The sequence below is a fragment of the Podarcis pityusensis genome, assembly GCF_964106645.2.
Source record: "Podarcis pityusensis genome assembly, chromosome: 12".
In the NCBI taxonomy this organism is placed as follows: domain Eukaryota; kingdom Metazoa; phylum Chordata; class Lepidosauria; order Squamata; family Lacertidae; genus Podarcis; species Podarcis pityusensis.
Genome location: NC_138037.1, coordinates 1,721,584 through 1,748,160, shown reverse-complemented (window position 1 = coordinate 1,748,160; position 26,577 = coordinate 1,721,584). Strand labels below are relative to the sequence as shown.

At 46.9% G+C, this 26,577-nt stretch overlaps 2 protein-coding genes and 1 long non-coding RNA gene across 8 annotated transcripts in view; 1 reads left to right on the top strand and 2 right to left on the bottom strand.

Moving 5' to 3' along the window:
• LOC308459851 overlaps positions 1–19,012 on the bottom strand; it is a 117,566-nt gene extending 98,554 nt beyond the window's left edge. The window contains exon 1 of the long non-coding RNA XR_013978338.1: positions 18,923–19,012. This is a non-coding gene — a long non-coding RNA (uncharacterized lncRNA). The remainder of the gene's footprint in view (positions 1–18,922) is intronic.
• On the bottom strand, positions 11,678–16,326 carry LOC308459797 (GTPase IMAP family member 8-like; the record flags this gene model as incomplete). The annotated part of the gene is given in 6 exon segments (XM_080975496.1): positions 11,678–11,821; positions 12,359–13,131; positions 13,823–14,548; positions 15,027–15,069; positions 16,122–16,242; positions 16,244–16,326. Coding segments are annotated over 6 exon segments (1,854 nt in total). The 3' UTR covers positions 11,678–11,713.
• Positions 16,389–26,360, top strand: LOC308459828 (GTPase IMAP family member 4-like). 6 transcript variants are annotated; one of them, XM_080975560.1, is made up of 5 exons: positions 16,389–16,527; positions 17,160–17,237; positions 17,644–17,806; positions 21,799–21,860; positions 22,761–26,360. In XM_080975560.1, exons 4-5 carry the CDS (start codon positions 21,842–21,844, stop codon positions 23,477–23,479), a joined length of 738 nt encoding a protein of 245 aa, XP_080831686.1. In that variant the 5' UTR covers positions 16,389–16,527; positions 17,160–17,237; positions 17,644–17,806; positions 21,799–21,841; the 3' UTR covers positions 23,480–26,360. The 6 variants fall into 6 exon arrangements, with proteins under 6 accessions (XP_080831686.1, XP_080831687.1, XP_080831684.1 ...); XM_080975561.1 differs by lacking the exon at positions 17,644–17,806; XM_080975558.1 differs by lacking the exons at positions 17,160–17,237; positions 17,644–17,806 and having other exon boundaries at positions 16,410–16,475; positions 16,508–16,527.
• Positions 26,361–26,577: the final 217 nt, after the last annotated feature.

Below are 26,577 nucleotides of genomic sequence, written 5' to 3'. Positions count from 1 at the left end.
TTTAGCTGCCGCGTCACACTGTTGGCTCATGTCAAGTTTGTGGTCAACCAAGACTCCTAGATCCTTTTCACATGTACTGCTCTCAAGCCAGGTGTCCCCCATCTTGTATTTGTGCCTCTCATTTTTTTTGCCCAAGTGCAATACTTTACATTTCTCCCTGTTAAAATTCATCTTGTTTGTTTTGGCCCAGTTCTCTAATCTGTCAAGGTCGTTTTGAAGTGTGATCCTGTCCTCTGGGGTGTTAGCCACCCCTCCCAGTTTGGTGTCATCTGCAAATTTGATCAGGATGCCCTTGAGTCCATCATCCAAGTCGTTGATAAAGATGTTGAATAAGACCGGGCCCAAGACAGAACCCTGTGGCACCCCACTAGTCACTCTTCTCCAGGATGAAGAGGAACCATTGATGAGCACCCTTTGGGTTCGGTCAGTCAGCCAGTTACAAATCCACTGAGTGGTAGCATAGTCAAGACCGCATTTTACCAGCTTCTTTACAAGAATATCATGGGGCACCTTGTCAAATGCCTTGCTGAAATCAAGGTAGGCTACATCTACTGCGTTCCCTTCATCTACCAGGCTTGTAATTCTGTCAAAAAACGAGATCAGGTTAGTCTGACATGACTTATTTTTCAGAAATCCATGCTGACTATTGGTGATCACAGCATTCCTTTCTAGGTGCTCACAGACTGTTTGCTTAATGATCTGCTCCAGAATCTTCCCTGGTATTGATGTCAGACTGACTGGGCGGTAATTATTTGGGTCCTCTCTTTTCCCCTTTTTGAAAATAGGGACAACATTTGCCCTCCTCCAGTCTGCCGGGACTTCGCCTGTTCTCCAGGAATTCTCAAAGATGACTGCCAGTGGTTCTGAGATCACATCTGCCAGTTCTTTTAATACTCTTGGATGCAGTTCATCTGGCCCTGGAGACTTGAATACATCTAAACTAGCCAAGTATTCTTGTACTATCTCCTTAGTTATTCTGGGCTGTGTTTCCTTTGCTGAATCATTTGCTCCAAATTCTTCAGGTCGGGCATTGTTTTCTTTATCGGAGAAGACTGAGGCAAAGAAGGCATTGAGGAGTTCAGCCCTTTCTGTGTCCCCTGTTTGCATTTCACCATCTTCTCCTCTGAGTGACCCCACTGTTTCTTTGTTCTTCCTTTTGCTACGAACATACCCATAAAAGCCTTTTTTGTTGCTTTTAACCTCTCTAGCAAGCCTGAGTTCATTCTGTGCTTTAGCTTTTCTGACTTTGTGTCTACACGTGCTGGCTATTTGTTTGAATTCCTCTTTGGTGGTTTCCCCCCTTTTCCATTTTTTGTACACATCCTTTTTTAATCTTAACTTAGTTAAAAGTTCTTTAGATAGCCACCCTGGCTTCTTTAGGCACCTTCCATGTTTCCGTCTCATTGGTATTGCCTGACGTTGTGCTTTTAGTATCTCCCTCTTAACAAACTCCCAGCCATCATGAACTCCCTTTCCTTTTAGTATTACTGTCAATGGGATCTCACCCAGCACTTCCCTAAGTTTTATGAAGTCGGCTTTCTTAAAGTCAAGAAATTGAGTCCTAGTATGCTTGGCTCCTCCTTTCCGCTGTATAGTAAACTTCAGAAGAGCATGATCACTCGCGCCTAATGATCCTTCCACTTCTATCCCACTAACCAGGTCATCAACATTGGTTAGGACCAGATCTAAAATGGCTGTTCCTCTTGTTGCTTCTCCCACTTTCTGGACAATGAAGTTGTCTGCAAGGCCAGTGAGGAATCTGTTTGACCTTATGCTCTTGGCTGAGTTTGACATCCAACAAATATCCGGGTAATTGAAGTCCCCCATTACTACTATCTCCCTTCCTTTTGCATGCTTGGCCATCTGTTCCAGGAAGGCATCATCTATGTCCTTCGTTTGGCTTGGGGATCTATAGTAAACTCCCACAATGAGGTCACTGTTATTCTTCTCTCCCTTAATTTTGACCCAAATGCTCTCACTTTGGCTTTGAGGTTCTAAATCTTGGAACTCTTCACAGGTATACACATCCCTGACATATAACGCCACTCCTCCTCCTTTCTTGTCTGGTCTGTTTCTCTGATATAGATTGTATCCCCCCATTATTACATTCCAATTGTGGGACTTATCCCACCAGGTTTCAGTGATGCCTATTATGTCATATTTAGTTTGCTGTACCAAGAGCTCAAGCTCATCTTGTTTATTTCCCATGCTTTGCGCATTAGTGTACAGACATTGAAGTCCATTAATCATTCCCCCGTGACTCTTATTTAAGGATTTTTTCCTCCCACCACTAGGTCTGTGTGCTGTTTGCTCCATTTGGTCTATGACATTTGGATGATCATCTTCATCAATTGATAGACTCCTACCTTCAGGAGCACTGTATCCCTCCCCCACATTAGTAAGTTTAAAGCCCTCCTGATGAGGTTTCTGAGATTTTTGGCAAAAACATTTCTCCCAACCGTTGTGAGGTGCAGCCCATCGCTTGCCAGAAGTCCATCTTCAAGAAACTGCAGTCCGTGATCTAAGAATCCAAACCGTTCCTGTTTACACCATTTGCGAAGCCAGCTGTTCACTTCCACTATTTTCCCCTCTCTCCCTGGGCCATGTCGTTCAACTGGGAGGACAGATGAGATGACAATTTGTGCATTTAATTGCTTCAATTTCCTGCCCAGAGCCTCGTAGTCTCTTTTGATCTTCTGGACGCTATTGCTTGCAGTGTCATTGGTTCCCACATGAACCAAGAGGAAGGGGTATTTGTCAGTGGGTTTTATGATTCCTTGCAGTCGTTCAGTTACATCTTGGATCTTAGCCCCGGGGAGGCAGCACACTTCCCGAGACATCTTGTCAGGCCCACAGATCACTGCTTCTGTTCCCCTCAGTAGGGAATCCCCTATCACCACTACACGCCTCCTCTTAGGTTTGGTCGGGGTTCTTCCGTGAGCTGTCCGTTCCAAGGTCGCCTGCACATTCCCTGAGGACTGACTTTGCTGCTCGTCTTCATATACCTGATCGACTGTAATGAGGGAGAGATCCTCAAATGGAGTCTGCTCTTCGTCTTCCATGCTAGGGGAGAGGACCTCAAAGCGATTGTGTATTTCTAAACAATCAGAGCGAACCCTGGGCCTCCTACTTCTTTGAGTCACGTTTCTCCATATATCTGGCTCCTGTGTTGGTGAACTAGCCTCCTTCTCAGGGGAGTCCCCTGTCTCCTCCTTGGTGGAGACGGTGTGCTCTGTTGCTTCCAAGAAGAGCTCCAGCTCTCTAATTCTTTGGAGCGTAGCTACACGTTCCTCCAGTTGCTGGACTTTGTCTTTTAAGAGGGCAATCAACATGCAATTGCTGCAGGTAAAGCTGCCTGCAACCTTTGGCAAGATGGCAAACATTGCGCAGGAACCGCAGGCGACTGCAGCTGTTCCCTCCCCCTCCATCTTGAGAACGTGTCGTTGGGGGTGGCTACAGCGGTCCTCCATCATAAAAAGCATGAAGACAGGACAAATAACTCCCCCCACAAAAAAACCTAGGTCTCCCCCAACAAACGTTTGAGACTAGCTCCCCTAAATCTAAAAGATGGATCAAACCGCTGCCCTGCAAGCTCTGATAAGCTCCTCCCACAGCTAATCACCTGCCTCAACAGAAACCCTGCCCCCTCTGACCTTTGCACAGGGAGAGCAGCCAATCAGCCACAAAGAAACACACACACACACACACACACACACACAAGAAAACCCTTTTTGCTCCTTCTTCAACCACTGCCCTGCAAGCTCAGCCGGCACATCATGAGCTTTTGAGCTCTCTGCCTTGCTGGGGAGGCAAGGCCTGCTCAGAGCCCGGACCCTGGGATGCTCACGCGAAATCTCACAGGGCCATCTGAGTAAAAGGTAAAGGACCCCTGGATGGTTATGTCCAGTCAAAGGTGCCTATGGGGTGTGGCACTCATATGGCTTTCAGGCCGAGGGAGCCGGTGTTTGTCCACAGACAGCTTTCTGGGTCATTAGGCCAGCAGGACTAAATTGCTTCTGGTGGAACGGGACACCATGACGGAAGCCAGAGCACATGGAAACGCCGTTTACCTTCCTGCCACAGCAGTAGCTATTTAGCTACTTGCACTGGTGTGCTTTTGAACTGCTAGGTTGGCAGGAGCAGGGACAGAGCAACAGGAGCTCACCCTGTCGGGGGATTCAAACCGCTGGCGTTCTGATCAGCAAGCCCAAGAGGCTCAGTGGTTTAGACCACAGCGCCACCTGCTGTCAAAATGAGTTTTCGCTGTCAAAATAAGGGTGTTTCTGTGAAAGGCTATTTGATAACAGAAAAGAGATGGTTCCTGAGGGAGGGAGAGTCTAAATTGATGGTGAAGTTGAAGGTTCAGCATCGTTACTTAGCAGAAGTGGCTCACTAAAGCAGACGATCTAGAAAAAAGGACTTGGCAGACTTTACTCCCGCCTGGTCTTATACCAGGAATGAGAAACCCAAAAGTGCCTTAAAATTCAAGTCACAGGGATGTGTGGAGCTTCTTGGCTCTGAAACAGGGAAAGACCCCAATCCCCTCCCCGTATGCCAACTATGAAAGCAGTGGGTGCTCCGAGGTTGGGGGGGCAGTGCCGAATTTATGTATGAGCTAAACAAGCTATAGCTTAGGGCCCCACTCGCTAGGGGGGCCCAAAAAAAGTAAAGAAAAAAACCTGGATGTGGGAGCCATGAAGTCATGGCAAAGGCTTGTAGCGCCACCTGGTGCCTCGCTGACCTCGGTGACCTGCATGTCCGTGCCTTGCAGTGTATTAAGTGCATAACCTTATATGGAGTTATGTTCCCCCTCTGGGCAGTAATTACCTTATATGGCGATGGGTGGGTAAAAGCCATGACCGGATGTAGGTAACGTGAGACATTGGCAAACGGCCATGCGAGAGGAGAGAACAAAGGAGAATAAAATCGGAGGAGGGTGGTCGAAGGAGCTGCTCATACCATCCTGAAAATATTGCTGGCTCTCTGTGTCTTTTTTCAAATGCTAAACAGCGCCATTTGTGACGGCTGGCTTCCGTCACCTGGATGTACATTTCCAAACTGTAAGATAACAAATAAAATAAAACCTACATCCAGCAACAGTGTTTGTGTGTTGCGTTGGCTCCTATGATGTAAGTCCTGGGCCTCGCCTGCTCCCTCAAATATCCCTGGTTTGCTCCTTTCTGTATATAGGGTGCCTACATTCTGCTATTTATAATTATTTGTAGTTTGCATCATACATTTATTTACACCTATTATTATTTCATGTTATAGCAAGTTTCTAGAGACTAGATTATGAGTCTTTGTAAATTGTTTTTCTCAATGAACTTTTGTTATTCCCAAATACCAATGTGTTTGCATTATTTTGTTATGCATAAAAATCATTTTAAGTTAGAGCTTAATAACTATTTCACTATTAATATACTTCTTAATTGTATTTCAGTTCAACAATTACTTTGAAAAACCCGCACGTATTTTGTTATGTGCAAATGGCTTTAGATACCTGTGAGGTCCATAAATTACCATATAGCATTTATTCAACACAAAAAACAGTGACAATTTGTGGTTGACAAAGGACAGCTGGACATAGAAAGGGTCCCATTACCTTCAGTAGCTGAGGGCCTCATCAAACCTCAATCCGGCCCTCTTCTGGCACACACAAAATGCATTGTGGGTGGGCAGCTCGTGTCAGCATCGCCCTAGAGCCAGTGCGCCGACTGGACTCATGTACCTCAACCCCGACTGGGCTAGGCGAGCTGGGTAGCACCGCCAGAGACCTCCTTCTCACAGGAACAGGTCACAGTGCTGTGGACTCACAGCTTAGAGCTGAGAGCACCGGATTCACTGTCTCAATAATACAGTCGTTGCGCAGCAGAGTTTTGCAGAGTCTTGCAGAGTATAAACCACTCGGAGAGCAGCTCTGTAGAATATCTTCCTTTTATTCTATAACTACAACTATGATACAAAACTATATACAGAGCTGAATATTCTAAGCATAAATCAATGCTACACTGAGAGTCTGCAGCTGCACTTAGCAGCAACCTTATCTCTAGGATCTCTAACACTCTCACTCTCTCCGATACACTGACTGACTGACTCTCTCTCACACAGACTGATATGTTGCTGGGCAGAATAAGTAGATAGGCAGGACACGCCTCCTTCCCTCTGGAGAGTCAGCAGAGACCATCAGGAGATCATCAGGAGATTCTTGGGTATGGGAGGGGTGAAATCTCCTCATCCTCCCCCATTTCATCCGACCATTTCAAGAATCTTTAACATAACTGCAATTTGCACATACACTCCAAAAGTTGTTCTCTGCTTACAACCTTGGTTAACATATCTGCAGGTATCTCTCTCCCGGCATATAAAACACTTTTACAATACCATTGAATAAGCAGCTTCTGGAAAAATCTTCACACACATTTCTTCCTTTCAAATACAAATTGACATTTCTAATTAGGCAGATTTGAACAAACCACTTTCAGAACTCAAATACACGCTTTCCTTCAAATATCAGGTAAGGAAATAAATAAAGCGTTTTGTGCTACTACTCTCAGCACACTTCATGCTAGGTTTGAAAACCCCACCAGAGTTGCTCGTGACCGCAGTCTTTGCAAACTCTTCAGAAAACCTTTTCGGTGGTACACCCTTGGTTGTTCTCTCGGACCTGCGCAAAACTCTTTGATCCTCTTGTTCTGGTGCTTCCTCCTCTTTGGGAGAATGGGGAGCTAAAGTATATGAAGCTGCTAAGTCTGAGTCAGCGTCAGACTCACCTGAGGCTTTTGGGCTCTGATAATCTGTGCCATCATCTGGAACTACATTGGCATCAGGATTATCACCACCAACAACACTTGCCTCCCTCTTAACTTTCTTTGCCCCTTTTGCACCATCATCACAAATGGGATGATACTGAAAAACGCCAACTCTGTCCCATTGTGGATTATCATCAATACTCCTGGTCAGCCTTATGGTTTTCGTGTCTGTGATCAGAACACGATAAGCCCCTTTCTCATATCCTAGGAAAACACCATGTTCTCCACGCTTGCTCAGTTTGTCACCCTGCGAGGTGTGCACCCAAACCTCCGAACCAAAAATTTTAAAATGCTTTACACATGGCTTTCTTCCGTGAAGCATCTCATATGGGGTGCAATTTACACTAGACTGGTACCTCCTGTTATACACGTGACAGAAAAACGAAAGAGCTTCAGCCCAAAAAGGATTGGGCAGCCCTGAATCATGTAACAGCGTTCTGATTCCTTGCTGCAGAGTCTGGTTTACTCTCTCACATAAACCATTCTGCCAGGGTGATCTGGGCGTGGCTGTCCTATGCTCAATGCCCTGTTCAGAAAGAAAACTCTCAAACTCTTCTGAACAAAACTCTCCACCCTTGTCTGTGAAAAGAAAACGTACATTCTCATTATGTACATTTCTGAGCCATTTACAAAACTGGCGAAACTTGGTAAAGGCTTCAGCCTTTTTCTGCAGCATATAGACCCAAACATATTTCGAATAGGAGTCTATCAGAACCATGAAAAACCTTGAATTGCCTCTAGAGAGCGCTAGAGGCCCCACTAAGTCTGCATGAATGACTTCATATGGTTTCTTGGCCTCTCTCCCAGACTCTGTACCTTTGGGAGCTTGCCTTGCCTTACTCTCTGCACAAGAAACACATTTCATGTGGTAGGGACATTCTTTCAACTTCATACCCTGAACCATATCAGGCATTTTTGCCACAGCCTGGAAATTCAAATGACCATAAACGCGATGGTAATAATGAATACATTGGTCATGCAACTTCTCATTCTTATCTACAGTTAAATTGCAACACTCTTTCTCAGTTGCTTCTGCAGTGCCTGTACCTGAAACAAAAGGCAATTGGTACAATCCATTTACACATTTTGCATACAGAATGAGCTTGCCATCTCTAAGAATTTCACAGCGAGATTTAGCATACACCACCTTAAACCCTTGACGATCAAGCTGGGAAACACTCAACAAATTGTCCTGAATATCAGGCGCATACAGGACATTCTTAATAGTTGCATTCAGGCTCTTTAAGAACACAGTTCCCTGAGCCATACTCGTGAGAACTGTCCCATCTGCTTGATGAATTTCTTTCTCTTGCTTCTCAAGCTGAACAAAGAGATTCTTATCTTTGGCCACGTGGTTTGCACAGCCAGAGTCGACCACGAAGAAACTCCGCCCACGTTGACTGGAACAGCAAGAGATCAAGGCCTTTGAAGTAGCAGGTGCATGGGGATTTCGTCCTCCTCCCCCTCTGCCTCTGAAGTTTCCCTTCTTCTTTGAAGACTTCTTACACTGGAAACTCAAATGGCCTTGTGCTCCACACGAAAAGCACCGCTTCAATTTCAAAGCTTTAACAGCAGCAGTTTCACTTTCACTTTCCCCTGCTGAAGACTCAGGCACATTTTCAAGCATATTTTTAACAGCACAGTCCCGGCTTTCTTTAACAGCCTGTCTGCAATCCCACTCATTCAAGAGCACGCTAGACACATAATCTTCTGTTAGCCGGTCAGAAGGCATTGTGGAAATCTGGGCAGCCACTCCATCATAAGACTCATCTAGGCTATTGATCATCAGCATTGCAAACACAGCCTCTGAAATAGCCGGGTCTCGCTGAACAAGGTCCTGTCTGAGACGCTTTAATTGAGATAGATGGCTAGGCAAATCACCACCTTTCTCCAACTGCAGCCTGCACAGCTTCTTAAAGAAAATCACACTGGAACCAGCATTCTGCCTCAGATGCATATCTCTCAACTTATGCCAAACAGCTTGTGCAGTCTCTTGACCCTCTAAGTTCACCAGCAAGTGGTCTGAAACACTCAAAATAATTGTCCCTCGGGCTTTCATATCTGCAGCATGCCACTCAACCCAATCATCATCATCCTTATCTGGAGGGTCATCTTCTATCGTGTGAAATAGCTTTTCCCTCTGTAAAAGCGCTTTCATCTTTACTTGCCAAACTGCATAGGTTTCAGGCGTGAGGAGAGGAAAGGCCAGAGCCATCTGGCCAGAATGTGCACAGGCCATGTCTGCTATTACTTAGAGCAAGACACTTCCCTCGTGCAACACAGATAAAGCCTTGACTCCCTCAGCCACTCTCTCTCCCACTCAGAGCGCAATTAACAGGCAAACAGGGATGCTATCTTCTTCCTTTGGCAGTCAGCAACATACCTCCATAAATTAAGCAGCAGCAAGAGCAACAGCGGCAGCTTGAACACTCTGCTCCAAAACAGCTCTGCTTCTGGGCACCGCAAATCAGTCCAGCATGCAGCGTCCGTTCCACCGTCCGGCGATCAGCGACAGAAACCTCTGGCGACTGGGACGCCTGGGACGCCTGGGATGACTGGAGCAACGCCAGGTCAGACGACTGGAACAACGACTGGGCCCATAACCGATGTCAGCATCGCCCTAGAGCCAGTGCGCCGACTGGACTCATGTACCTCAACCCCGACTGGGCTAGGCGAGCTGGGTAGCACCGCCAGAGACCTCCTTCTCACAGGAACAGGTCACAGTGCTGTGGACTCACAGCTTAGAGCTGAGAGCACCGGATTCACTGTCTCAATAATACAGTCGTTGCGCAGCAGAGTTTTGCAGAGTCTTGCAGAGTATAAACCACTCGGAGAGCAGCTCTGTAGAATATCTTCCTTTTATTCTATAACTACAACTATGATACAAAGCTATATACAGAGCTGAATATTCTAAGCATAAATCAATGCTACACTGAGAGTCTGCAGCTGCTCTTAGCAGCAATCTTATCTCTAGGATCTCCAACACTCTCACTCTCTCCGATACACTGACTGACTGACTCTCTCTCACACAGACTGATATGTTGCTGGGCAGAATAAGTAGATAGGCAGGACACGCCTCCTCCTCTCTGGAGAGTCAGCAGAGACCATCAGGAGATCATCAGGAGATTCTTGGGTATGGGAGGGGTGAAATCTCCTCAGCTCGTGCCTGGAAAGGGGCCATTTCCCCAGCCCCCCCCCCCAGTGAGCCTGAAAGATCCGACTTCTGGAGGAGAAATGCTCCTGCGAAGTGTGGAGTATGGGCTTGTCTCTGACGCCCTGTTGTCACGCAACTCGCACTTTCCTGCAAGCAGGTCAGACAGAATGCTTGGACAGCGAGCCGGTGTTTGAAACTCACATTTTGCGACACTTCATTCAAACAGCAAGCAGTTTCTGACCTCTGGGCGCAGTACTGATTTCAGATTAAAACTGCAGAGCAGAAGGAAAGGAGGACCTTTTTCTGCCTCCCCACTTCCAGCTACTCTCTGAAGAAGAGACCCTCTTACGAATATTAGGGGGGTGGGCAGGGGAAGGACTAGACCATGTGAAAAATGAAGATAATATTTTAGCCACAATCTATTCCTTTTCAGCTTTGTATTCTTGTTATTAAAAAAGCGCACCTAGACAACATTCCGTTGTTGCTCCCATAACCTCGGTTTAAGGTGCCATTGAGTTCCTAGCTTTCATTTCTCAGTTTCTAACCTTGCTGGAAGCGACCTTGGAGTCATTATGGGATGGACAGTTCTTTGCCTCTCTGCCTCTTCCAGGGAGGAGTTTCTGGAACAGCTGAGATGCATGTGAAGGGAACCAAACTTAGAATCACATTCTAATATCTGAGCAACTAGAGAATTCATGCAGCTTGATGAACGGAAAATATTCAAATTTAGTACAAACAGTTTGTAGCAAAACCATCTTCTGTCACTACTGTTCCCACCAAATATGACATGAATATATGGCTCCCACCATATATTTCAAAATACCAGTAAACCCCAGTTCACCCATCAGCCCCTAGGGTAATTTCCAAGGTAAGACACTCACCTCCCCCCCCCCCCCGCCGATCTGCTGTGTGTTTGTTACCAATGAGAGGAAGCAGGAGAAAGTGGGAGTCATGTCAACTTATTGAGAGGGGAGGGGAAAAGGAAATCTGCCCAAATGGAAATGAGAAGCATCAGGTGCGCAGCAGATACCAGGTGTCCGTTGCTGAGGCAGAAAGAGCTAAGTGATCTCAGAAAGGGAAGAAAAGGATGTTCCAGCTGCCTTGGAGCCTGGCCTCATAGACCAGCAGCTGCCAGTATGTTTTCCAGGGGCACAATTGTGCCTCGACACCTTCCCCTGGTGCACACACAGTGCCACTGAACTCCCCATGCCCACTGCCAGGGCCTGAGAGGGTTTTAAAGGCTCCAAGCATTTAAAAGATGTTGGTGCCCCCATATATATCTGATTCAACATATGAAGAATAAGCTCATATTGATGGCCACCAACATGGATGACTTTAAAACAGGATTCTTGATTTATTTACCGCACACTGGGCTTGTCCACTCTTCCTCAATCCCGTCCCTAGAAAGCACCGGTCTGAGCAGTTTCCCGCTTTTCACACTCCTCTCCCATGGAACACCCCCTCTTCTGCTCCAAATCAGAGCAAACATCAATTCCTGGGAAAGACGGTTGACATTTGCTCCAACTGAGTGCCAAGGAGAGGGTTTCCTGTGGAGAGGCAGAAAAACAAGGGGAAGTGTGGATAAGCCACAGAATTCCCTGGATCCAAAATGTGAAACCCACTTTAGGCTTAAGGAGGTTGAGAAGGCAAGGGGGATGAAGGCTGTGAAATAGTGCCACACGGAGGACGTGCAATAATGATGGGAGAACACAAATTATCCTGCTGTGTTTATTGATGACTCTGCTTCCGTTTACATTGGAGGATGAGGTCTTCCTGCTCCTCTTTTGCCTTCTTTGGAAGCTTCTCCGGATTTTAGGGCAAAGGGGGGACAAAGGATGCTCAGGGGAGAAGTCGATGCCTGTTGGAAACAAACCCAGGGTAAGTGATTGGTGTGGAGTCAAGAGAAAGGGGAAAAGATGTCAAGGGGGAGAAGGAGGGGGGAATTCTCAAATAAGCAAGAATTTAACCCCCCCTTAAGCTCATGGGAAGGACCTCAAACGTCATCTAGCCCAATCCTTCTGCAGCCTCTCAATAGGGAGCCCCCCCCCCGACTCTGCTTAAAAACCTCTAATAGAAATAGAAATAGCATTCTTGTGGAGATTAAATAAAGGGGGGGGGGAGAACCACTTGTGCCACCTTGAGTCCCACGGATATAAAGGTGGGATATAAATGCATTAAATTAATAAATTCTTCCCCAGGACCATAAAGTTCTTCCTAATGTTTGGTCTAAATCCCTTTTCCTTGTTCTTTCAAGCTGCTTGTTCAGCTCTTACCCTCTGGAGCAACTGAAAACAACCCTCTTCCATCCTCCTTTTCCAAGTTTGAATTTGTCAACAATGTAAGTCATCAGCAATTGGAAAAGACAGGGGCCCCATTCTTATTCTTTGTACCCTACCTTCTTTGATTTCTTCTTCTGCTGCCCTTCAGGGATTTCTCCAGCATTCATTTCATCTTCCACTGGTTCCCCTGCTGCTGTTTGCTTTGAAGTCTCCCCAGGATTCCTTCCATCTGACCTCAGTGACATCTCCATCGGACGCGGCTTGAGATACGGCTGGTCTCCGTTCTCCTGAACCACCTTCTCAATCAGAGACAGCAGCTCTTCCGCCTGGCTGGCCCTTTCCTCTCCCGTCCCTCTGTTGTTGAAAGCGCAGCAACGGTCCTGGCATTTCCTCACCAAATCCTGGAGAGGTTGGTTTCCAGACAGCCCTATGTACTCCTCTAGGCTTTCTGTCTCTAGGTCTTCTTTGCGGGTGAACAAGACGATCATGTACTTTGTGGCCTCTGGGCCAAAGACCTCCTCCACCCTCTTCACGGCCACAGCGTCTTCCTCGGTGAAACGACCGGCCTGTGTCACAAACACCAGGGCGTGGGGACCTGGCTTACAAAGAGAGAGGCACCTCTGGACTTCCAGAATATCATGCTGTGTTTGAGGACAAGCATCAAAAATGGCCGGAGTGTCAATGATGACAACTTGTTTCCCCTTCCACTTCTCTGCTCGGACCTCTCTGCTGCATGTCTGGGTCACTGGCTTCGGGGAGAGTTTGGACTCAAAGGTCTTCTTCTCCCCCAGAAGGGAGTTTCCTGTGGCACTTCTGCCTCCTCCCGTCTTCCCAACAAGAACGACCCGCAGTTCGGAATCCTTGTGGGATCGACTCTGGTTCCCAGGCTCTGTTGGGAAGGAATAAGGAACGTTAACACTATTAAGAGTGTCACTGAAATTTTGTCCACGCAGTATTTTAAAATGCATCACAAGGAGGAATTTCTCCTACTGCACAAGTCCATATTATGCTCCATCCTGTCTTTTGGATGAAAAGTGTGAGAATGTCTTGCAAGAGAGGTTTGTTAATTTCATACCCCACAGAGGGGGAGGAAGGGAACGCAGTATTTGTAGGGCAGGGCTGGGAAAGTCTCCTGCCTGAAACTCTGAAGAGCTGCTGCCAATCAGTGTAGACAGTACTGAGCTCAGTACAAGGCAGGTTCCTCTGTTCTATGTAACAGGATGCTGTGCTTGAGAGGCCTTTGGCAGGATTCAGCTCCAGGGTTATCCTAAATTCTTAATACAGTAGACATTGCCTTTCTCCCTCCACCATGACCCAAATCCCTCCCCTCCAAATACACCAGAATTCATGCGGTGGATTGCACAAAGCAAGCTAACTCTTGCACCCATCTCCATAATTTGCAAAATGTTTGCAAGTTACAGAGCCACCCCCTTATGGGTGCAGAATTCTTCTGCCTTTGGGCTCTTCCTTGTACAAAGAAGAAGAGCAGGTATTTGGTGGGTCTCTTTAAGGAAGGGCTACCTTGAGAATCTCAACTCAGGGAGATCTATAACTGCTTCCGAATCATAATTTGACTCTACCTTTAGGGAATATACTTGGTCCTCCTTTGTCTGTGTCCATTGCTTCTTCCTCTGGTTTCATTTTGTCTGCGCTTCTTGTAGGTCCTCTTGGAAACAGCTCGAGGAAAGGCTTGTTCTGGTTGTCCATCATCATCTGCTCGATTTTCACCAGCAGCTCTTCCGCCTGGCTGGCCCTTTCCTCTCCCGTCCCTTTGTTGTTGAAAGCGCAGCAACTGCTGTTGCACTTCCCCACCAAATCCTGAAGAGGTCGGTTTCCAGACAGCCCTATGTACTCCTCTAGGCTTTCTGTCTCTAAGTCTTCTTTGCGGGTGAACAAGACGATCATGTACTTTGTGGCCTCTGGGCCAAAGACCTCCTCCACCCTCTTGGCGGCCACAGCATCTTCTTCGGTGAAACGACCGGCCTGCGTCACAAACACCAGGGCGTGGGGACCTGGCTCACACAGAGAGAGGCACTTCTGGATCTCTGCATTATTCTGCTGCTCTGGAAGGCAGGTGTCAAAAATGGCCGGAGTGTCAACGACAACAACTTGCTTTGCTTCCCATTTCTCTGCCTGGACTTCTCTCTTGCAAGTCTGGGTCACTGCCTTCAGTGAAGCTTTGGACTCGAACTTCTTTTCGCCCAAAATGGTGTTTCCTGTGGCACTTCTTCCTCCTCCCGTCTTCCCAACAAGAACAATCCGTAGATCTTCATGGAGGTTTCTGCTCTCGTGTGCTTTGGTGGTCTCTGGAAAGAAATTAGGAAGATGTCTAAGAATCCAAGACTGAACAGTTTTAAAGGGATGTCAGTTTCATGGCACGTTGCAGTAGCCCAACTGAGAGATTACCTTGTAGAAACACCACCCAGGTTCTTATTCTCAAGAAAGACCCTAAGGTGGCTGACCCTAAGTCAGTCAGGAGTGAAAACAATATTGACCTGGCCACACTCACACCTTGGAGACCCAAGTCAACAACTATTCCTGCAGCACCACTAAGTCTTGTTCCTTAAGGGAGAGTGGGCTGCTCATTTCCAGATTTGTGAGCCTGCCGGTTGCCTGGGAATTCGCTCCTGAATTGCCACCATCCAGGGTCCATACACTGCAACAATTCCCCTAAGCACCTGGGGTCACCTCACCCTTCCAACTGTGGCCCACAAATGGTCCAACCTTCACCATTCCCTTCACGTGGTTCTTTCACAGGAGGGTCAGGAGAAGGGAGAGACTTACCTCTAACTTCCGCTCTCCGTTCATCCATTGTCCAGGCAGAATGCTGAGCCGGAAGAGAACCAGAAAAAGAAGTTCATTAGCTCCTGCAATACAGTTTGACTAGTACTTTGCCCAAACTCCTCTCCATCACCAGAGGAAGCTTATGGTGTAAACACAACCCTGAAAGAACCTCAAAGCACCATATTCTGCCCCTGCAGATTTGGGATTCAATTACTAGGGAGGCAGCTGGTGACTTTTTTTTACATGCATTGGTCCTAAATTAGGTTTGCTAATTTTTCCTGTTGATAATTTCATTGTTCTATCTTTTTGGATTTGAGGGTGTGTGGTTTTTACCACCAACAGGTGTATAAGCATTAATAAACAAACATGCCTAACACTTTGTCCTTCACAATCTCTTCAAGAATCTTCCCACCCTCTGCATTGGGGGGGGGAAGCACCCGGATATTCCCTTCCTCCAGCCAGAGCTGCATCTCTCCCCCCCCCTTACCTGCTTCTGCTTCTGCCTTGGGGGTCCCTGGCAGCCTGGCCTGATATCCTCCCTTCTGCAGCTCCCAGGCAGGTGGGCTGGTTTGGGGAGGGCCCTGAACAGCTGCAGCCACTCAGGATGATGGTCTGTAGGCTCCTTGGGGCCTAGTCTTGATGAAAATACCCTCCAGAGATGACCATCTCTTAAAGGCAGCTGCTTTTCAGTGGGGAGGGGCTGATGCCAACCAGTTCCCTCCCCCCTCCCCCCAGCGGACTCTCTCCCACTTGCTTCCTTCTGCTGCTGCTGCATGTCGCCATTCCAGCCCCCCTCCATGGAACCTCCCCACTCAGAAGCCCTGGAGAAGCCACTGACTGCCAGTGTGGACAATACTAATCTAAATGGACCAGTCAGTCTGGTTCAGTACAAAACAGCTTCTTTTTTCTCCATGTGGTTTGGGGCAGGGGGCACAGCTCAGCAGCTGAGCATCTGGTTTGCATAGAGATGGTCTCGGGTTCAACCGCTGGCATCTCCAGGGGGGCAGGTAGCCATTGCTGAGCCAGAAGGACAAAGGTGACATCTCCTTGCAAAGGGAGCTTCGGATGTTCCTAAGACAAGAAAGGAAACGGTACCTTCTTTGTGACGCCTCTGGAGCTTGAAGAAGACTCTCGTGTTCGATGGTCCCTCTGCTCTGCAGTTTCTTCTCTCCCTCTCTGTCGATGGCTGACTCTGTTCTGAGCTGAATAAAATGGAGCTCCACACACCCACCCCAAAAGCATTCATGGCTAGCAGCCAGATCATGTTCTGAGAAGCCAAAACAGCTTCCCGGAATTGCATATCTGTTTCTATTGACTACAGGAGAGGACAAAACTGCCCTCTGGGAGGATAATTTCAGAGGAGCTGCATTTGGTCTCCTGCAGTTCTGGAAGAAGCACCCAAGAGGAGCAGCAGCAGAAGGAGGAGGAGACCCACACGGAGGGAGACCCACACAGAGAAAGACCCACACGGAGGGAGACCCGCACCTCAGACGGACCACAGGTTGGTATTTGGGAGAGGGAGCAGCAGCCACAAGGTTTGACTTTAAGTCTTCTGTATCTCAACCTGCCTCAGAGATGCTCAAGGTCTGCTTTGTTTGACCTGTTGCTAGAGGCTGAGTTAGAGCTCTCGGAAGCAAAACTTTGGCTTGCGTGTATAATCATGAATCTTTTACCTTTGATTAAATGGGCAGTTAAAGGAGCCTGACAATCTGCAGGAACATCCTTCTAGGGGTTTTAAAGTTTATTTTTAAAAGAACATGTCCTTTCCCCCTCCCCTCCCCCCCCCGCCAGAATTGCCTGAAATTTGCAGACATGGAGACTGACAAATCCCAAAATTAGAGCTGTGGGGGGGGATGGTACAAAAAGACAAAGAAAAAGTCAGTAGGGGGGAGGAATGGAAATGACTTCTTCTGCCCCACACCAGGGATTTTTCGGAACACAGCTTCTCCCTGCAAGAAAGAAATCTCTCCATTGAATTGGATAGAGAAAGGAGAGGCAGAGGAAAGAGAAAGGGTCTCTCTGAAAAATCAATCCTTCGTTGGCATCTCTTCCCAAATCACTGAATTCAGGGATCAGGACCTCGGCTCGCAGGTGAAAGTGGAATCTCCCCCTTCCCTCCTCTGTTCTCTCCAGCCCATCCGCACTCGAACTCAGAGCAAGGGAGTCTTTCGCCAGGAGGGAGAATCAGCTCAGCTGCCCTGCATGCAGAAGGTCCGAGGTTTGACCCCCGGCCTCTCCAGGTGGGGCTGGGGGAGAGACTTGGGCCTGGGAAGCGCCTGTCAGTCAGTGCAGGCGACATTGCGCGAGACGGAGCGAGGGCCCCACTCTGCGCAAGGCGACGTCTGGGGTTCCCAAACGCAGAAAGAGAAGCGCACCTTCTTCGCCGCGTTGTCAGAGAGCAGCTGCGCTTGATGGGCGTTGTTCTCTCTCTCTCTCTCTCTCTCTCTCTCTCTCTCTCTCGTGTGGACCAGGGACTCGGTTCAGAGGGGAATAAAACGGAGAGGGGCGAATCCAGCCCCCCTCTCACCCTGCAGTGCCACCAAATATTTCTGGCTAGCAGCCCAGGCCTGTTTTGGGGAAGTCAGGGAGGTTTCTCTGACTTCTCATTCACCAAAAGATTTGCCAAGCGGAGACGACTCTGCTCGCCCCATTGAGTCTTCCGCGGCGCTTGCAGAAGCACCCGAGAGGCAGAGGAACCCCACACTTTCCTCAGAGACCCACAGCTTGGTGTTGGGGAGGCGTGAGCAGCAGCTGCAAGAGTTGAAGGTCCGAGTCTGCAGGTTTGGGAAGCAGATCAGTCTGTGTTGGAGATGCTCCGTGTCTTTCCTGTTCGCCTTTTAATTTGGGACTCTTGTTAGATAGGTGGAAAACGCAGCTTTGTTTCCGCCCCCTCCTCCCACCCCCTACAATTGTGACTCTCGAAATGGCTGTAACATTCTTTCCCCCTTCCGTCCTTTGAAACCTTTAGGCGAAGGAGCCTCTGCACACAGTTACGCCTGCCAACCTGCAGGCAGAGCCGGCCAGGCAGCGGCCCCCAAACTGGGAGGTACCACCCCGTGCTTGGGGGTTGGGGGCGGTGGGGTTGCCTAAGGGGGCGGCAGGGGGGACGCTGGAGGTCAAATGGCTTTGAAAAGCTGGTATCACTGAATCAAATTCACCAGCATGGTTGAATGAATTAAACAAAATAGTTTTGAATGATTGTGCAATTGTTGCTGTCGTGCAAAATGTTTTTGTGTTACTACCTAGCTTAGTGGGTTTTGCAAAATGCTATTCTGAATAGTACTTTTTTATACAGTAGTTTAGGGGGTCCTGGAGATGTGTTTATAGAACCAAAAGGGAGGTGGCCCAGAAAATTATGTTTTCGCACAGGGAACCTTTCAAAGGGCATTTGTAAAGAACTGCGGAGCGGTTTTCTTTTCTGCCAGAAATGGCTGCAATCTGCAGATATGCTGTTGTTTAGTAGTTTAGTCGTGTCCGCCTCTTTGTGACCCCCTGGACCAGAGCACGCCAGGCCCTCCTGTCTTCCACTGCCTCCCGCAGTTTGGTCAAACTCATGCTGGTAGCTTCGAGAACACTGTCCAACCATCTCGTCCTTCTCCTTGTGCCCCCCATCTTTCCCAACATCAGGGTCTTTTCCAGGGAGTCTTCTCTTCTCATGAGGTGGCCAAAGTCTTGGAGCCTCAGCTTCAGGATCTGTCCTTCCAGTGAGCACTCAGGGCTGATTTCCTTAAGAATGGATACGTTTGATCTTCTTGCAGTCCATGGGACTCTCAAGAGTCTCCTCCAGCACCATACTTCAAAAGCATCAATTCTTCAGCTATCAGCCTTCTTGATGGTCCAGCTCTCACTTCCATACATCAGTACTGGGAAAACTATAGCTTTAGACATGGTCATACTTTTCTAAGGGGTGAAGTCTGCCAATTCCCACAATGAATTTCTTCAATGGTTGAACTCAATGGCTTCAACAGTCTGTTGGGGGGGGCAAACTAATAATAATAATAATTTATTATTTATATCCCAGCCACTCTGGGCAGCTTTCAACAAATAATTAAAAAAGGAGCCTTTTTTTCACCCGGGTCAAAAACCCAGTTTGGCAATTCCCCCCCCCCCAGGCATTTGGGTACACAGACTGGGAGCTTCAATGGCACCCCCTGGAGGATTCACCAGGGCTAAAAATAAAAAAAAGGCTAAATCCCCTCCTCCAATAGCTGTCTGCTCTACACTTAAAATGCTGTACAGTAATTCTAACTGGAGCAAGAGCCGCAGATCTTTTTAATATTTTAGTATTTTAATAGTGCAGTTTCAGGAGTAATAGTGAGGATTTTTACTTTGGTGGGGAAAGCTCCATTAAGTTCCATGGTGTTTACACCAGGAAAGTGTGCATAGGGTTTGTTTGTTGGGGAACAAAATATCCTTGACACCCGCACCCCTCAATCTTGGGAAATACCCCTGTACTCTAACACCAGCAATAATTTTGCAGTAGCACTTTTGGGGTTTCCTATCAAGCAGGAGGCACACTGAGAGATGCACCTCGGATTCTTTTCTTATAATATTATCGGACTGAGCAAGGCAACCATGTGGGTGGCAGGATTATCGTGACTGGTGCAGGCCTTTGACCAGAGGCACCATAAAGAACTGTAAGGAGGTCCAAAGGGAGAGATGTGTCCGATACAGGGATGCTGAGAAGGTGCATGGAAAACGAGCCCTTGAGGTGAAAACTGACTTTTGGAGAATCTCATCCTCTTCTTCTTTCTCCATAAACAAAAGATGTTTCTATCCCACTTAGTGTAAACAGAGGCAGAGATCTGCATTCCTTCTCCTTCACTCTGTTTGCTACTTTCCACATGGACAAAACATTAATTGTATCTTGCGATGGCTCCATGTCTCTCTCCTTCCTCTTGGAATTTTTGATCCAGGCCTCCCCTGCATTCTTGTTCTGCTCATGTAGAAATCTTGGCCACCTTCTTTGGTTCTGCAGATTAGTATACTAGATTTTCTCTGAACTGCCCCGCCTGGGCTGTGGCTTGCATCCAAAGGGGTCACTTTAATCTATGAACTTTCTCAATTACCTTGAGATGAGAAGCCCTCAACTTGTTTCAGTCTCTGCCTTATTATATGGTCCAAGAGAAGCAGCATTTTGGAGGTGGGATGCAGACAATAACTAAGAAATGTAGACCTGCCCATGTCCCCTGGGCATGGGGTGGTAGGGAGATGAATAGTATTCCCAAGGACAGAATGAGGAAGAATATATTTCTCTGGACCAGGTCTTATGCAAATTGCAAGATGCAAGCTTTAAACTCACACAGGGCTCTTCTGTATGTTAGCTGTTCAGACAAAAAACAAGGGAAAGTGAGCAATCCACAATAATACTTAGGACTGTATGTATCTGTACTCTCTTCAGCTTACACCAGATGGAGAAAACTATGTTTACCACTAAATCCTTGGCATAGTTGCAACTCTGGAAGTTATGATGTAGAGGATGTTCAGAGAGCTCAGCCCCGTCCCCGTGCATGAATTCAGTGATCTCATGGGGTGGAGGAATGGGATATTGTCTTCCAGCCCCAGTCTTAAGGCTGCTCAGCAGTGCCCTCTGGCAGACCCTCTCTGTTACATAAGCAGAGTCACGCTATATTTTCCGCACTATTAAGACCACGGCAGGGGAGGGAGTTTCCTCAGACTGCCAAGGCTCTTTGAGTAATAACTCCTGCCCTTGTTTGCCTGAAACACGCAAGGCTTCTTCCCTTAAGAATGGTCTTTTCTGCCCTTCCCAGTTCCGCCAAGGAATTGGAAGGTGATAGGCATTTTCCTATTTCCCTCAGTGGGGAAGAAGACATCCAGAGCTTTGGACAGTGAGCCAAAGCCAGGTCCATCTTGGGATCTGAGGCAAAGAAAGTCCTAGTCCCAGGGGTGGCCATTCGGACTGGGGGAGGGGTGGGAGGCAGGGAGCCCAAGAGTGGGTGGAGCCAGAACCACTGGTGGGCGGAGTCAACTCTCTCTGTTGTGGTTCCCATCCTCCTCCCTACTGACATCTACCAAGGCAACTCTGAGGCTGAGGAGGAGGAAGATGTTCACAGCTGCACCCTAGAGCAGAAGGAAGGAAGGAAGGAAGGAAGGAAGGAAGGAAGGAAGGAAGGAGGAGCAAGTGGGGGCTGGGTGGGGCAGTGTCCCTCTTGCCCCAATTGACCAGTCTCCATTCTGGGGCAGCCGTCAGTGAGGGCCATTCCTTTTTTGTGGGACCTGCCATTTCTCCACAAGACATCCTTTCCTTTCAGCACATACTGGAGGGAAATGGTGGCCCCATGGCTCCCCAGAGGAATGTATCCTATGGAGAAACAGATCAAATACGAAGGGAGCAGATCCTCCGAACTCCCTTCAGATGCCAACTGTGGGTCTGAGGGTGCCATCATGGCTGCTCCACAAGTCCATGACTGTCATCTCATCCTCTGGAGCCTCACCAAAGGTTGAGCTAAAGTGTCTTTTGGAAGAAGCAGAGACGCTTTTCATTTGCTACATAGGTGTGACGTTTTAGTCAGAATCTGGGAGTCGTGGGTCTTATTCTGAACATGAGCCAGTGGGGGGGCATGGAACACAAAAAGAGTGAAACACACACATGATGGCCAAATATTTGGGACAGTGGACACTTAGGAAGATCCTGTAAATTGGAAAAAGAATTCTGTGAGGCAGATTTTTCTTTTGGGGGGGGACACACATTTCTGCCTAATACAGAAAGCTCCCCATTGGCTGATTCTGTTTCCTTTTGCTTCCGATCTAGAAATCCTAAATATTGGCTTGTGAATTTTTCTGCTTGTCTGAATATGGCTGGAAGAAGCACAGGTAAGGCCGAGCTGATTTGATCTCATTCTCCCAGATTCCTGGACAGCGTTGGATGGAATCAATGTAACCATGGGAGAGACATTAGCTTGATTCATGGTTTGTTTCCAGACCATATTCAAGGTGCTCACGTTGGTGTTTAAAGACCGAAATGATTCGTGTCTCCAATACTTGAAAGACCCCCCCCTTTCCCTGCAGACCCTCTTGGGTGCTATGATTGGGGGAGGGGTCCTCTTGGTTGTTCTACCACCTACAAAAGGTCAGCCCAGGACCTTCTCTGTGGTGGCCCCATAGATGTGGAACTTCCTCCCCAGAGAGGAGCACCTGGAGCCTTCATTGTGCAGCTTCTGGCAAAAGCTGAAGGTGCACCTCTTGAGCTTGAGGTGTCTAACTTTAGCACCCGTCTTATTTCTGTAATTTTAGCCTGTTTTTAACTTTGTGTTTCAATTGTTGTAACTCACCCTGGGGTGAAAGGTAGCCAATTATTACACGAGCTAAAAGATGCAGTTCAACCAATATATATATATGAAAATATATATGAAAAAGCATTGAACAGGAAAAAATGCACACAAATTTGCATATATCTGTAGAGAAATGAATTATATTAGGGGAAATTGCTTGCAGAAAGGTTTATAGTGGGCATAATTGCACACAGAAACGTATACTGGGTTAAATGCACTTAAAATGTGTACAGATTGTCATGCCAAAAAGTGGAGAACTGAACTTAAGTCTGGAGAAATGAGAACCTGAGGGAAGGAGAACTTGACCGATTTGTTTCTTCCTCCCCACAGCTTCTGGGTGATGGAGATGGGCAGGGGAGGGGTGGTGCCCATGTTCTCCTCAGTTTCCTCTCTGGTGACAATGCAGAAGAGTTGCTCACCATCTCTTGCCTCTTTCTTGCAGAACTGAGGATCGCCCTGGTGGGCAAAACTGGAGCTGGGAAAAGCGCAACAGGAAACACCATCCTGGGGGACCAGAGGTTTTTATCACGCCTCTCTCCTACCTCCGTGACAGCAAAGTGTCAGAAAGAGGACACTGTCATTGGTGGTAGGAGAATTGTGGTGGTTGATACACCTGGCTTTTTCGACACAAATGTTCCAGAAGATGTGACAACCAAGGAAATCAAGACCTGTGTGAAGTACATCTACCCAGGAGCCCATGTCCTCATACAAGTCATTCAGCTGACTCGTTTCAGCAAGGAGGAGAAAGCCGTTGCTCGGTTGATCCAGAAGATCTTCAGCTGCAAAGCCAAGGACTACATGATCATCTTGTTCACCCGGAAGGATGAGCTGGACGATCAGCCTTTGAAAGAGTTCTTGGCGGAGGGAGACCAGGATCTGCAGAACCAGATCGCTCAGTGTGGCGGGAGATGCCTGGCTTTCAACAACCGGGCGAAAGGGCAGGAAAGAGAAGAGCAGGTGGCCGAATTGCTTGGGATGATCGACCACCTGGTCGAAAGGAACAAGGCAGCCCCCTGCTACACTGAAGAGATGCTAGAGGAGGACAAAGAAGAGATTGAGAAGATGAAGAGGAAAATACGTGAGGAGGTGGAAAGGGAAATTAATGAAGAGAAGAGAAGAAAGAAAGAAGAAGAGTCTGACTCAATATGCAACATACTGTAATGCATCTAGTGGGAATGATCCACTTAAACACCAGAACATTTTCACTCTCAGTAGGGATGTGCTGAAATGCCTCCGTCTGTCCTGATTTCCACTTGTACTTTCAGCCACTGCAATTGGTTTATTTTGCACAAATCAGTATTCCATTTTGTCGTCTACTAATGTGGAAATGCATATAGTTTGAAGTATTTTTTTCATAGCACGCAATAGACACTCAGTTGATCGTGTATTTACAATTCAACTACCTTCCTTGCATGGTGCCTTTCAAAATTAAGGGCTTTAAGTTCCACTGAATTCAACAAGTCGTTCCCATTAATTCGGGTTAAGATTTCAGCCATTCTCCCTACCTTAATTTCACAGTTCAGTTTAAATTTGTCATTCTATCTCATTTCCCTCACTCGGACACAAGGGAGGGACAGTTTAGCTGAAAGTGAAGAAAACTTTAGTGCTGGGGAAGGAAAGAAAATTTAAATTTAATTTTACTTTTCTATTAAGTTTGGAGATGCTGAAAAACAGGCAGCCAAATCCAGGTGGTTCTCCCCCCCCCCCCCTCAGCAAAGATGCTCAGACTTTAACTTGAGAAGACAGGTAAAAATTCCACAGAATTAACAAAAGCCATCACTTCTAAATTTCTTTCAGGTGGATGGAAATTGACATGTGCTATGAAATAATTCCTGAATGTATTTAAATATGCAACACACCTGTGTATTGAACAATGTTTTCTTGTTTACACTTGTAATGCTTACTGTGGTAATATAATAAAAAAAAATGCAAAAACTAAAAAGGAGACAGCTTCTTTCCATGTCAAAAGAGCAGAAATGAGCAGTGCATTTCATTGCTTTTCAAAATTCAGCCGATTAAGACTGAAATCCTAATGCCACTTACTTGGGAGTAAGCCTCACTGAATTCAGTGGGATTTACCTTATCTGGGATTAGGACTGCTGTCTTGCTGCAGATAGGCTGCTTTTGGGAACAAACATCACTTCAGAAACATGGAAATCAAAACATCCTATTGTTTTTCACTTTCTGGTGCCCTGATCCAGCCATGAATCTCTTGCAAGTACAATTTTGCCAGTGCTAGAATACTTTGAATTCCGCAGCACATTTGCTGAATTGGGGGTTTTCATATTAAATGCTCACTTTGCTTATGATTTTTTTCTATATTAAAAGAAAAATTAAGGGCAGTGTTCCCTTAAGTAGTGTTCTTCCTCCTTTAAGAAGAATCTGAGGACAGGGCGAGATGGAAAAGCCTTGTATGTTCTGCCACACAATTATCCCTATTTCACACACAATACAGACTGAGAAGCCAAATATAGATAAGCTTGGTTTGTTGAGGTCTCACTTAGATAAGCTCGGCTGCTGGAAGAAGTGTGTTTCTGAATCCCCAATGACTTTACATCCTTTGGGGCCTGCCCTCCGAATGATATTGTGGAAGGCCCACATTCCCATGTTACAAAATGGAAGCGAAGGTGGGAGAGTTATTTGTCCAATCCTTTCCCCGCCCCCGCCCCCCAGGGTGAGTTCATTTTCATAAATAAGGACTATTTTGATTTCTTTACACCCCTGGTGTAAATTATTTCTCTGTCTCCCTGTGAAACGTATGGCTCTGTAGACCCCCTTTTCAAAGATGGGGCGCTTTCAGCAGCAGCTCTTTCCTCCAGCTTATCCGTAAGGCAGGGCAAGGGACAGTTTGCAGTTTGCCAACAGAATTAATCAAAGATGAATTCAATTCAGTTCACCTCTTCCTCCACAGTTTTTGGAAATGTGCAAACCAACACCTGCTAACCTTCAGTATATACACTTGTGTGAATTGTGAATGCAGACTTCCAGCCAAAAAAATGCAGTATGTTTACAGAGGTTGTAAAAAGCCACATTCAGCTGAATTTTCAGAGTTTCATTTCCCTGATTCTGGAATCCCTTTCTTCTTCTCCTCCTCCTCCTTCACCACCACCACCACCCAGTTCTTTTAAGCTGCAAAGGTGAAGGGTTTGGCTGATCCTTTCCAAACTGTGGGGTTTCTTTAAAGGCTTCAGTAAATAGCAGCACACCTGCCAGAAAGGCAGCTTGACCCACCGAGGTATTAGCCATGCTGAGGGGGTGAGGGTCGGGCTCAGCAGAGGAGCCGATGGGAACCAAGGCAAGGGTTGATGCTCCACAGGCTCCCTCCGGATTCCTCCCTCCCCACAGTTGCTAGATGCAAAGATATCAACAACATTAAATCAAATGTTGGGAAGAAAAGGAAGCCTGACCGTTGCCTCCTGTTTCCACTTAAGGCAGCAGGGTTGAAATGGAGGGCAGATCTGAGAGGCAAACAGAAAGATGCCTTGGACAACCTTTCTTAATGCTACATACACAAATTATTTCACACGCAACTCTATAATGAATGTAGGACACTGTGTGAGGCAACACAGGCATGCTTGTAAATGTGTGTAGTGGTAGCAATAATAATAAATACCATAATAAATAAAAATATTTTTTTACTTATACCCTGCCCATCTGGCTGGGCCTTCCCAACCACTCTGCGCAGCTCCCAGCGGAATATTAAAAGCACAATAAAACATCAAACATTAAAAACTTCCCTAAACAGGGCTGCCTTCAGATGTCTTCTAAAAGTCGGATAGTTGTTTATTTCCTTGACATCTGACAGGAGGGCGTTCTACAGGGCAGATGCCACTACCAAGAAGGCCCTCTGCCTTCTCTTGGTGCAGGCTAATGCAAACTATAGGAGAGACAGAGCTTGAATTTCTTGCTCTGATCATAATTATATTTTTAAGAAAAACCTATGCTTGAATATGCAAGTGCTTTATACAACTTTCTGGATGTATCATTGATTGTTTTCTACCTGTTTTTGAACATGTTTTGGTTAGTAAAGCTTTGAAGAAAATTTATGAGTCTGGACTATTTTTATTCCGAAAGGAGTCAGTTTTCATATATCCAATTGCTTCAGGCTGTGCAATATTAATATCATGAGCCCTGAGGAAGCCCACATTGAGGACCCACGTTGCCAAAAAACACTCCCCAAGCCTCACCCATGGAAGACAACCATCCAAGTAGGACCAGAAGCACTGCAATGCAGGGCTGCCCTCCCCAACTCAGAGAGC